The sequence below is a fragment of the Bombus affinis genome, chromosome 10, assembly GCF_024516045.1.
Source record: "Bombus affinis isolate iyBomAffi1 chromosome 10, iyBomAffi1.2, whole genome shotgun sequence".
NCBI lineage: Eukaryota > Metazoa > Arthropoda > Insecta > Hymenoptera > Apidae > Bombus > Bombus affinis.
Window position 1 is genome coordinate 8,313,102 of NC_066353.1, and position 13,115 is coordinate 8,326,216.

Genomic DNA, 13,115 nt, shown 5'->3' on the forward strand with positions numbered 1-13,115 from the left:
TGACATAACAAGCATACAAAATTAAATGTAGACAGTTGAGAATTATGAATAATGATTTTCTCGAGTCAGTATAAATTACACCGATATATGCAAAATTAATTCACTTCAATGTATGCTTCCACAGTGAAATACTTTCACAATCTTAATTAAAATTTATAGACTAAACGATAATGAAATTTTACATTCGAATTTCAACTAATGTCGAAAATTCATGGAAACAGTACTTTTAACGCTAAACTAGGTTTTTAATAAAAAAAAGAAAAAGCAAAGGAAACTCGCAAGCAATTCGCTTTTACATATTATCATTGTTTTCTTTTCTAATTTCATTGATACAAAAAATTCACTCTTAAGATAGGAAGATAATAATATGTTTAATATATTAATATGATAATATATTAGTTTGTAACATAAAATTCATATATGTGGTGCAAGTGATAGTGACGCTACTTTACGTGGTCCGGAAGTGCCGGAGGTAGTCACTAAATACATAGTGTAAATACGTTCTGAACCGGAAATGGGCAAATCAGCACTCAAAGAGCTATTTTCAATCGCTCTTTTAATTCTGGCTAAACGTCGTTTTCTGATCTTTCTTTTAAAGAATCATTTTCATTTAATCGTGCCAAATAATACTTCTATGTATTTAAAGGGGAAAAATGACATTTTTATATAAATAATAAAAGATATATATGTTTCAGAACAATGAACAAGACAATACGATTCAAAATGCTATATGAGACAACAGGAGTCGTAACACCGGTTAACAGATTTATTTCATAAAAATTGTATTCTATTTTAATCAAATTAAACCATAATTCGTTAGAATTGATTATTAAATCAATTTTATGTAAAATAAAATTAGAACTACCGTTTCTATCATTTACTATATTTTTATTATATTTTTGTTAGCTGTCTCTTTCGCTATGATCATCATTTTTTAGATAACATCCAGAATATCGTAACTTGTACATGGTTTGCCCGCTTCCGTTTCCGGTCCACCTTAAACAGTACGGTGATTTTAACGCACACGAGCCATACGAAAGGTACCTAAAAAGATATGATACAAAGGGTAGTCTTTCCTACTGACTTATCTACTATGTCATTACATATAAGTACATCAGTGTCTACAATCACCACAGGAAAGTGTAGTCTCTATATCGCTAAAAAGAAGTAGAGTGCAGAATCGAACATTATGTTTGTATCGCTGAAATTAGTGTGAGAAGGGGTGTATCACGTAAACGGGGATGAATATATACTATGTTACATCACGATTCTCGTAAAATACAGATGAATCGATTTACCCCAGAGACACGAGGCATTTTGTCACGTTTTTACAAAATGTACGTGTTTCGACAGACAAACATTTAACAAAGTCCTTGGTATGGAAAAGTCTAACTATTTTGTGTCGTTAGGATCACATATGGATTGTTATTCACAGAATGAAAGGATCATCTAATGAGAACATGGTATCGTTGAAGTTAGTTTACAGTTATATAATGATAGCTGTTTCCCTTATCACATTGTCTTGAAAAAATTCGAATACGTCACTCATACGAATATTTAATCTTTTATCTTCAAGCACAAATACCGGAACCCAATTGAAAAGAATTTTCTTCTAACACAGTATAAGTATCGAGTAAGTACAAAATAAACTCTTCGCATCTTTCTGTTGTTACAAAGTCGAACGATTAAAAAATATTCTCTTTCTATCCATCTTTTGAACTATGAAAAAGATGCCCGATTATTAAATTAGTTAACGCGTAAGTATATTTATGTCTATAAAGTAAGTCATAGAAATTAAATTTTTGTGAAGCTTGTGATTTACAAATCACGATCTTCTTCTCAAGTAACGTATACGTATCTTTCAAATGAAATTAAAGAAACAGAAAAAGGACAGGATTAGAGTGTTCTTTAATTCGTAAATCCATACTACAATGTAAACGAAGAATACATTCCATTGGTATGATTACGAAAATGGTCGGCTCTCAAACTATAAACAAAAGCACCATGCAACATTTAACGCTATTTCGATAGGATACGCTACTCTGCATTGGCATCTCTTATGAGATACACGACAGGAATGATCGTCAGAAAAGAGACATGAAAAAGAATTATGACGATGGTCTGTTTCACTGATCGCTTGAAAAAGCTCGAAACCGAGCAAGACACCAGGAAGTAGCCAAAATTGAAAAAGACAAAGAATCCTTCGAATCTCGAGAATCATAGGAATGCTATTAAACGACAGTGGTTCAGGCATAACTCTATCGTTCCAATTGCAATCTAACAAGCAAGAATGATGTCTCGATGATCTTGATGAATAAAGGCAAATGGAAATGCATGAGAGCAAAACAGTCGTTGAATTCGAGATGAAATGATCCGATTGATTCTAATCAAATCACAAGATATTTCACGGCATCTGATTAGCCACACAGCAAGCACCACTTCCCATATGAGACGTAAAAGAGGAAATATACAGGGCGTCTAAAAAGTGAAGGGGTACATTGAACGCATGAAAAAACGCTGCAGCTTATATGATCGTCGTATTTACAGTTGCTTAGGTAGATACATCGATGGGTGGATGGTGAATAGAGAATGATGTGCTTTCCCACGTATCAACGAAATAAAAAAAAAAAAAGAAAAAAAGAACACAATATGTCTCATGCCTTTGTAGCCGATCTCGTGACACGAGGTATTTTAGATACAAAGAAGGGCGTATACGGAAGGGGGTGTGATGATGACGAAGTGATGGTCACATGACATTAAGTGGTCACATGACTTACCACCCAATTGGTGATTGACAGGATTACCGGGAGGCAAAGACCTGGCATCCTGCGTGTCCCCAGGCCCTGACGAATAGAGTGGAACAGACGTCCGATCGTAACAGAACTGATTGTTCTGCATGTCAGCTGTGTTGATAGTATTGGCGGTCGTGTGGTATATCATAGAAGAATGTTGTTGGTTGGAGAAGTGTTGTTGGGTATTCGTTACGTTGTGTTGATTGTGAGTCGGTGTTGCCGGGTTGCAACCCGAATGTGGATGACTAGGTGAAAGAAGAGGTTGTTCCTTACTCACTCCGCCGTAGTGCCGGGGCGAACCTACCCCACCTGCAACATCAAGCTTGTCTATCTCCTTGCTTCTTGTAATCTGATAGCAAAAGCGTTTATAGCGCTTCTAGCCAGCTTTCCTCCATGCTCCACTTTGAGATTGCAATACGTCTAATATAATATAATTTTGGTCAAGTTCTTCGTATTCTTCGTTTTATAATATGTAATCGTATGTAACAATACGGATATTAAATGCATGTTACTTTATACTATTGCACTTTATATGCACTATTTCCTCTTTTGTTTCGATTACCATCGAATTATGTTTAAACTCGATTAAATTTTTTTCAATATTTTGTCTCACAATCATAAATTGTTGGTTATATCGGAGACATACTAGAAAAAATTGTTTGTAATATCATTTTAGTTTTAAGAGAATGTTTTGATGTATAATATATAATATATATTGTAAAATCAATGGAAAATAATATCGAAAAAATAAATGTATATTATTTCTTTCCAAAATTAGAACAAGTTGAAAAATACTGATGTAAAAAAAATGTCTAATAACTATCTATACACATATCTATCTAATCTAAACGTACTTGTTCCGTTTCTGAACATACAACAGAGAAACACATATTGGAATCGGTTTTATACTTACCTATGTACGCGTCGACAAGATACATATATTTAGATCACACCTTCTGTTTCGTATTCGTATTATATATATTTATTCGCATAAATACTTAAGATTAATCACACTAATATAGAGTATTGAATATCTTTGACGATACCGACAAGACGAACGAAATCACAACCGCGATCTCACTGTCTTAGAGTCTTTCAACGTCTTGCACAGAATGCGGGTTCAAGTTAATATATACATTTGCAATTACGCATTAAAAAGTACCTACAAACTTTCTTCTTTAAATGTACAATTCGTAAATACTAACAATATAATTTTACATATTACGATCACATTAAAAAAAAAATCACACAACCTATGGAATCGAAGATACACGATTTAAACGTAATAAATGCACCACTGCGTGATCAGTAGCAACGAACGAAAAAAAGTCTCGTTATAAATATTCGTAATATATAATTACACCGTCAATGAAGAAAAATTCAGAACAGAATATCAACCTACCTGGCAACTGAGTCGTAGCCGAAGGTGTAGAAGTGGTCCGTTGCAACCGATATTGGGTCGAAGGATTTGGAGCACCAGGATTAGGGCCAGGTGGAAATTGGCTGGCTGTGGGGGACGTAGGTGGGGGAAAGGTTTCCGCAGGAAACGGAGACTGCCGAGCAGATGCTGGAGTCCCTGGCGACGGCATTGATCTCTGCTGTTGCTGCAACTGCTGCTGCGCGGTAGGTTGTTGCTGCGATCTCACCTGGTTAACGGTGAATAATCTCGGGGTATTACCATAGTTGCCCTTAATCACAAAACGTAAAAAAAAAAAATTAAATATTCGTGTCGTACGTAAACAAGGATGTAAATTATATAAACGGGACACGAAGTAAACAATGGAAATTATTCTAAGAAACGACGCGCGCGCGCACCTCTCGATAAAATAAAAACAAAACTTAAAAATACAAATGAAACTACGCAACAGGCATTTAGGACGCCTTGTCTAATTAAATGACTCTTGAAACGTACTTGCGTCACCCGTGGCGACAACGGCTGAGGGTGGGAAAATGACAAAATACCAGCCGGAGAGTGCGGCGAGAGTCGCGCTGCCACAGACACTTGTTGACCACTGTTAAAATTACTGTTTACAATAGGGCTAGAAACAAATGAAGAATGTCAGATACTTGCAGAGCAATTATTAATTTTACTAATTATTAACTTACTGTTGTGGTAACGTTGAAGGATGAGAATACGAATGAGCAAGTCGATGACCGGAAGGCATCTGGACGGATCCCCCATAACCTGGAGACACTTGTGAATCTGGAACACTCGACCGCTGAGAACAATATAATTTATCAATTACGTGTAACAAGTTTGTGATTTTATGTAATAACTCGAGACTAACTCTGTAATTACCTGTAACGATACATTTGGCGCAACAGTATTGTTCAAAAGGTTATCGATATTGTGAATTCCGGTAGTAATTTGGTCCGTAGCTGTAGCATTGGAAGGAATGAGTAACTGCTGTTGCTGCTGCTGCTGCAGCAACCTCTGCTTCAACTGTTGCTGTTGTTGTTGTTGTATCATTTTCGTCCGCTGCTGTTGCATTTGTAATTGCTGTTGTTGCGTGAATTGAGCGGTCGTCTGCCTGACGCCCGGTTGCGTATTAAACCTCATCCTTGACTGTTGTTGATATATCGGTGGTGGCTGGTAACTATGACTCGTCGTTACAGGGGTGGTACCCAACTAAAATTATATCGTTCATAAATATTAATTATTACGACCATGTAATACCGTGTAACGAATACACGCGACAAGTAATATCGATAGAGCTACCAGAACGGTCGATATTAAAAGTAATATGTACACATATTTAAACGTATATTACGATTATCGCAGACGCGTTATAAAAATACGCGCGAAAAGGATATCAACTTACTGCTGTAGAGTAAGCTGGAGGCGTGCCAGGAATTGTTATGGTGGAAGACGTTGGATTTACGGCAGTCTCGCATAACATCAACGACTTCTGTATCGCGTTAATCGCCATCTTCTCGTTCAACGCGTTGTTTTGCGGTGCTTCGATTGCATCTAGGAGATTTGCTATCGCAGACGAATCTATTGAATAAAAATTATTATCTATAATGATAATTACTTTCGCTGTCACACGCGGACAAATTGCACAAATAACCCCCGTGAGTATATTAGCTTACTGCTAACGAGTATCTCTCGATACGAACGAAGCATCATTAAAAGAAAGCAAAATCACAAGGTTTATAATTATGCCGTGACAGCGAAGGTATACAGTTATATATCTAAAATATATTAAACATAAAGGAGTGAAAGACGAGTATATATTAGACACGGTTCATGCGTTTAATGGCAGTAATAATTAATTGTATACCTGTGATAGCTTCATCCGGCACGAACTCGATAACTTGATCTAAGATATCGGAAAGATCAGGATCTGATGACTGGTTATCCCAACCACTGGGATCGGTGCTCGTTTGCCGATACTCCCCGCTGCCCGTAAATTCCGAATCTATTTGACCAATTTGAGGTCTTTGTTGCTATAAACAGGTAACAAGTCTCGTAATTATTTATTCAATTATTCTGTAATTAGACAAAAACCAATATTTTAACAAAAGAGTATAATAAACGATCGAATAACTTTATATTATAAGAAACTGAATATTACCTGACTTAGCATATGAGTGAGGTAGGTATTGGTTGTTTGGCGAGGTAGTTGTCTCGACTGGCTTTGGAGAGGAGTACGTGCGGAAGTAGCGGTAGTCGTAATCGTATTATTGCCACCAACCGACTGCAAGCTGCCACCTGTCCAAGGCTGCTGCTGCTGCTGCTGTTGTTGCTGTTGCTGCTGCTGCTGCTGCTGTTGTTGTTGTTGCTGCTGCTGTTGCTGCTGTTGTTGTTGCTGTTGTTGTTGTTGTTGTGGCTGGGATTGCGTTTGTTGTGACTGTTGCTGTTGCTGTTGGGATTTTAACCCTATGCGAAGCAGCTTATCCTTACATAAGAGATGACAATATCAATAAATTATTCAAGTGTCTTGTTCAATTCCAATCGTTAAAACTTAAAAAGTAAAAGAACTGACTGTTCCAACTTTTAGAAAAGTAACTACATACTATTCAACGCTATTACCGCAAAGATTAAATGCACGATAGAACTACTTATAAAAATTTTGTGAAATGGAAAAGTTTGAAAATATTGGCGAATTAATATCAGACTTGGATCATTTTCTAGATAGACAACTATTTTACTAAGTAAATTATATAATAATGTATAATAAAAAATTCATTCTTTCGAACCTACTAAAATTATCATCACGATCAGTATAATCAGAAAACTGACACTTCACAAAATTAGAAAATAATTAAATATTTAATTACCTGCGGGGTAGCCGATATCACAGATGCAGGTATTGGTGGGATAGTGGTTGGCTGAGGAGGTTGTTTGGCCAACAACGAAGCCAACATCTTATTCCTCTCCCAGAGCTTGCTGGTCGCGTTGGTGGATGTGCCAGAAGAAGACACTTGATGCGATCCATCCATGGGTCGTTTCGCGGCTATGTTCACGTCACCATCTTCGCCAGGTCTCTTCTGACCGACTTGAGTGGAACCACCGTGTCCGACATTGTCGCTTGATTGAGACGGCGATGGCGTCGTGTTCCGAAATCCAAGACTTCGCAACAGAGAATCCTCTTCCCGAGTTTGTGACTTACACTATTCGAATTACTTTTTATTAATCAAACTGACACAGCATTATCAATTTCTCGATCTTAAACTTTAAAATTGTTCATGTAAAAAGACTCCATACAAAAGAACCAAGAACTAAAACACCATTATATCGTATAGAATGAAATCGAATAATTTTAAGTTGGAATAATCTTGTACATACATCTATATAGTATCAAACTATATCGAGGCTAAGCTTATCGCTACCTACCTGTTGTTCTTGTACTTTTCTCTCGTCATCTTGGTCTTTCAGAAGCTGTTGCAGAAGTTCGTTCCTCTTCTTTAAGCCAATGCGAGCCTCTTCATCTTCATCGTCATTCTTTTCGTTCAATAGCTTCAAAAGAAGAGATTACACGAGATAAAATAGTTATACAAAACAAAGTACGATTACTATATAATAGAATATTGCGATCAACCAATAGCTCCCACCCTGTGTACTATAACATTTTGATAAAATTACAGATATAATAGAGCGTCCATCGACAATTTGCTAATACTATTTAATATATTAATGACTCAATTAGCAAGAAGTGAATTGCTACTTATAAAAGAAAATAGATATATTGGTTGATCACGTCCACTACAAAAGCTAGGGAAACGATAAGGAATTTAAAAACAAAAAGGAGAAAGAAGAAAAAGAAGATAATGCGAAGCAGTTGAAAGCAGTCCGATTGGCACCAGTCCGATACCAGTTGGAATTTCTGGATGCCAATGATCAGCTTGTTTACCTGTAGCAGCATATTATTTCCAAGCGAAGATTTCGAATGCTCCATGCTCGGTTTCGGCATGTTGCTAGGACTCGTGCGCACTTTATTATTATGGTCGGGATGAAAATCGTCCTCGTCTTGCTGATTCAACAAGATCTTCAATATTCTATGTTTATTTTCTCTCTCCGAATCGTTATTCGCATTGTCCTGACTGTCCTCACTAGCACTAGCCCCCTTGGTCAACAAGTTTCTTAGTCTACCAGACTCGGTGGACACAACACTGTTCTGAGTTTCGATAACGGTCCCGGTGGAGCCAGTTTGGCCAGCCGCGGCTGCGGCTGCGGCAGCGGCTGCAACGGCCGCGGTTCCAGTGACGGAGGTCGCGTTGCTTCTCGCGTTGCTCGCCTCCATGGCAGATTGGTTGGTCGTCGAACATCCGGTCTTCCCTTCATCCTGTCTCTTGGGCGTCAATCCGGCGGCTCCGTTGGCACTAACACTACTAGTAGCGCTGTTGGTCAAGGAGGACGTCTGTGATTCCTGAAGCGGACTGAAGGGGAACGAATTACTGAAGGTGTGAGCTGCGTTGCCTGAAGTTGGGCTGAACGCGCGTAGGGGACTGCAGTGAGGCGCCACCGCCGAGTTAGAGGAGAACGTTCCCTGGGGACTCGGAGATGTCGGGGCTGGCTGGGAAGATGGTCGTGAATTTGGTGGCCCGCTCGCTCTCGATTCGGGCCTATCTGCCCACCCGCTGTTACTATCCAAGTCCCATGTGGAACTGGGGAAGAGCTCGAATTCCAAGTCCATGTTCCCCGAAAAGTGGTTGAACGGATTACTGGTACTCAGCGACGGCAGGGGGTTGCAAGACTCGGCCGCGCTAAACACTATCGAGTTTGACGATGTCGCGGCGGTACCGGTGTGCGACGACGTACCCGCCAACCCCCGACTACTGATACCACTCACTTGACCGTTTAGATGCGCCACGGACATCAGCGGGCCACCCACGTTATTGTTATTGTTACCATTATTATTATTACTATTATTCGCACAACGGTTACTAGAGTGTCCAGAGCACACTTTGTTGTTGGAAAGCTGACCACCCTCGATAGGCGTTAAGTCATTGTCCCTATCATGGACAAGAAACAAAACAACACATGTATTTGGCAGTTACCATAAAAAACACTTTTTTTCGGTTTAGTCTAACACTAAGCATTACTATGTACTATGTAACGGTTTGCGTTGAACGCGGTGAACAGTGCTCGGCCAGGTAATAACTCTTGCGTTTACCGGTTTCAAGCTCCCGAAACAACGTCGATGCGATTCAAAGAGAACGAACAGATATGCACTTTATCCCTTCGAATGAGAAGACTGAAATGATGGATAAATCGTATTAAGCCGATAGGGATTGTTGTTAAATACTCGAGGAGAGGATTTTAAGCGTGTAAAAATGATGTTCTTCGCGTCACGCGCACTGTTTACCGAGAAACCTTGAGCATCAATCGCGCTACCTTGATACCCTAATTTAAGTTGCATAAGCGTAAGTAAGACTTGCCGCATTCTACCATGATAATCGTAAATCTTACTTTCGCTAACTACTTGCAGCCTGAACGCGTTAGGTGAGCGCAAAACTCTTTACCAACTTCCATAATCTTTCTCGATGAAACTAAACTACCAAGTAATACGATAAGTAAGAAATTACGAATCTCCGAGTTTCCAATCTCTTTCTTTCTTTTAACTTGATACTCTACGCTCTCTTCATCGAATAAAATCGAAATATTTAGATATTGATCAAATTCTTTCGTTATTTCTGTTTAATAATTTAAATAGAATTTTCTCGACCGAAGAAGCAAGAAGATCAACTAATCGCGAATGTCTTGCAATCACCGTTTGCCCCGACAAATATAAAACGTCACGAAATTCGTAAATCGAGAATGAAATGGCAAGGATCGTGTGAGAAGTTGTTTAAACTTTCAATTGCACAATCTCAGCAATAAACGTTGTACCGTATCACTTCTAACCTTTGCCATTCCCGCTCCGATGACAATATATGAAGAATGTGATTGTGTGGAGACGAACATTGCGAAGAAGAGTGATTCGTGAGTGATGAGATAACGATTAAGACCAGCGTGTGTGATACATAGTAGTTGTTAGCAAACGAAGTGTTAGAAAGCGATATATAAAAGCGATAAACGAAATCGTAATCGTGAAACGTCACAATGGAGGAGGGGAATAAATTGTTTTCAATTTCAAGAGTGGCCAGATCTCCAACACCGAGAAAAAATACCCCGTGTATTGCGAAACATGCAAGACTCTCATAAAAACCTAAAAAAAAAATCACTACCGAAAAACCTGTAGAAAACTTTTGGAAAAAAAAAACTATAATAAATTTCGAATTAAAACGAATCGCGTTATTTTGTGGGAATACGTACTGACAAATTCTGTTTAATTTTTGTACTTCTTTTTCTTATCCGTCTTTTTTTCTGACTTTGCCTTCGAATTAGCCCGAGAATGTTATTTAAGCAATAGCCATAAGATAAACACGGAGAAGTTAGGCAAATAGAATATATTAGCGGAAACCTAACGCAGCGGGAAGTTCATAGGTAGAATATGCCGTGTAGATATAGTCACCCTTGCCTCTGTATTCCAATAGAACAGTAGTAAAGCGATATGAGGGACTAATAAGTTAACTTAATTATCCAGCAGAACGTCGATTACTGAAAAGCTTTAACGAGTCTAATTATACGACGATTAAACAAACAATCGGGTAATAGAAAATAGGCTGATCGTACAATTATTCGTTACTTTTCGCTGGTCGTAACTGAGTTATTCACGATCTAGTAATTTGTAATAATCGAGATTCTACTGGTTTATTCTCGGTATCTTCTCGCGATCCTGATGTTTAATAGTTGTACAACTATTCTTAATTCGATATCACTGAATACCATAGCATTCCAACTTATAAGATTGTATTTAGTTCTGTTCGAGTAATCGAATAAAAACAATCTGTACGCATTTTAACTCCATTTTCCAGGTGTTTTGGATTTTAGGTTTTCATACTTTGGTAATCAATGTACGTAATAAGACGTTGAACCTCAGATTAATCGTTATCTAAAATATTCATTTCACGGAAATTTAACGAGATGTCACATTTTAGAAAAGAAATTTAGAACCATTTACGAAAGTAATACATTCGTAGGATAGAACGTTTATAAAGACAATGACTAATCCGATTCTGCTAATCCGAAAACTACTAATCTGAGAAAATTAGTCTTGAAGATATATTGCGCCTATGTTTTACGACTAAAACGTATGTTACACATAAGAAGGGAATACATGTGAGATGGTTCAACTTACCCAATGATGGTATTGGTGGCCATAATGAAGTCGGCAACAAGTGTGTTCATCACATTTGCTTTGAAAAGCTTTGACTTTGTTTGAATATTAAGGAACTTATCAGGACTAACGCGTAGTCGGTACACGCCACTGGTACTCTCACCGACTTGAAGCGTATCGTTCAAATGTGCAGTTAGCTTACTGAGATCATGAGGGTGGCACAGGTCCTTTATCGTCGTGCCAATTAGCTCCTGCAATAAAACGTTACAAATAATTATGATCAATGTACTACCTTACTACCTTACCATAAATCATATAAGATTACCATACTTTCAAAAAATAGCAAACGAATAGCGACAACTCCAAAGAGGAACAAATATCCAGATTCTTCGACTTCAACTACATTAAATAACTATAAAATCATTGCTTCGTAAGCCTCGAGAATAACGTAGACATAACGTCTAGCATTTAAAAGAAATAGAAATAGTTCCAAAGCAAATGTATCGGAAATCTTTGGCATCCTCCTTACCTTGCTTAGGTACTCAGAGTAAGGAGACGATAACCAGATAACATCAACCGCGATAATCTTCCCCGTAGTGTCCAACTTAACGGTGAACTGTTCGATGGGCGTACTAATGGGCTTCTCGTTTGGGGGTATCCTGCGAGCCACGCACATTACGCAAGGACCGTTGTCTGAAGATTCAGACGATACGTCACCGCTCTCCAGACGATCACTATTATTTGGCAAACGAGCTGAACAGATTTGCATAGACTCGTATTGTGATACTCGTTGCTGCTTCTCCTCCATAGTCTCTTCTTTATCATCGGGAGGCTTCACCAAGAAGCGGCAATTGAAGGTACGGTTCTTTTGGGGCGGCTGCTCGTTCATCCAGGCTGAATCACAAACGAAACTTGTCTTTAAATGTGACAAATCAGTTATCTCGTATATCATTTTAATTCATCGTAACTCTTATAAAAAGAAAAAAAAAAAAAGAACGAAGAGATTCTTCAACCTTTGTGGAATACTTGTACTTTACTTTTATGCAAATAAAAAAACGTGAATAATATAACGATAAAGGTTAATCGTAATTTAAGCTTTACCGAATACATTTAAAAATGTAAATTATTGTTTATGAAAATGACGGGAATGATGGAAATCAGCTGCACTCGCTTATGTGACAAAATTTTTCTTTGAAATTTTGCTTTTAAGCGTTTAATCTTCTATAAAATTTGTAAGGGTATAATTTAAATAAAGTGACAAGAAGTTTTGAAAAATTACAAAATTAAAAAATTGTGGATTTCGATTGAAAGGTTGAAACATTTATTACCATTATTTCTTTAGAATATCTTATTCGATTAAATAAGAACATGATAATTAAAATATATATATATATATAGTGGATATTTTATAGATATTTCTGTCATTAGAGCTTTCAAAGAGCGTGGTATTAAGAATTCACTAAAAATATGTGATTTATTCGAACATCAAAAAGTTCAATGCATTTGATGTAAAAAGTAGCTTAAGTGTGTAAACTAACGTAAGCATCGAGCGAAGAAAATTTCACGTGTCCTGACAGCTAGCAGGAAAAGGCAAACTTGTCGAAGTGCAACGCGCTCCGTCGATGGCATCGCATTTCTGCTGCGCTACAGAATTTCA

The 13,115-nt window shown here is 37.8% G+C and overlaps 1 protein-coding gene across 12 annotated transcripts in view; it reads right to left on the reverse strand.

The window, feature by feature from the left end:
* The window catches only part of LOC126921156 (nuclear receptor coactivator 2-like), a 127,275-nt gene that overhangs the window by 12,124 nt on the left and 102,036 nt on the right, over nt 1-13,115 (reverse strand). For 5 of the 12 annotated variants that reach the window (XM_050732427.1, XM_050732434.1, XM_050732428.1 and 2 more), the window contains 13 exons: nt 11,988-12,352; nt 11,480-11,709; nt 8,150-9,251; nt 7,633-7,755; nt 7,077-7,409; nt 6,371-6,694; nt 6,077-6,242; nt 5,615-5,790; nt 5,092-5,421; nt 4,899-5,011; nt 4,705-4,831; nt 4,195-4,480; nt 2,778-3,101 (listed from right to left, as the gene is read on the reverse strand). In XM_050732427.1, the coding sequence (XP_050588384.1) occupies nt 2,778-3,101; nt 4,195-4,480; nt 4,705-4,831; nt 4,899-5,011; nt 5,092-5,421; nt 5,615-5,790; nt 6,077-6,242; nt 6,371-6,694; nt 7,077-7,409; nt 7,633-7,755; nt 8,150-9,251; nt 11,480-11,709; nt 11,988-12,352 (3,999 nt within the window). The remainder of the gene's footprint in view (nt 1-2,777; nt 3,102-4,194; nt 4,481-4,704; nt 4,832-4,898; nt 5,012-5,091; nt 5,422-5,614; nt 5,791-6,076; nt 6,243-6,370; nt 6,695-7,076; nt 7,410-7,632; nt 7,756-8,149; nt 9,252-11,479; nt 11,710-11,987; nt 12,353-13,115) is intronic. The other 7 variants (XM_050732436.1, XM_050732438.1, XM_050732435.1 and 4 more) reach the window with 4 other exon arrangements.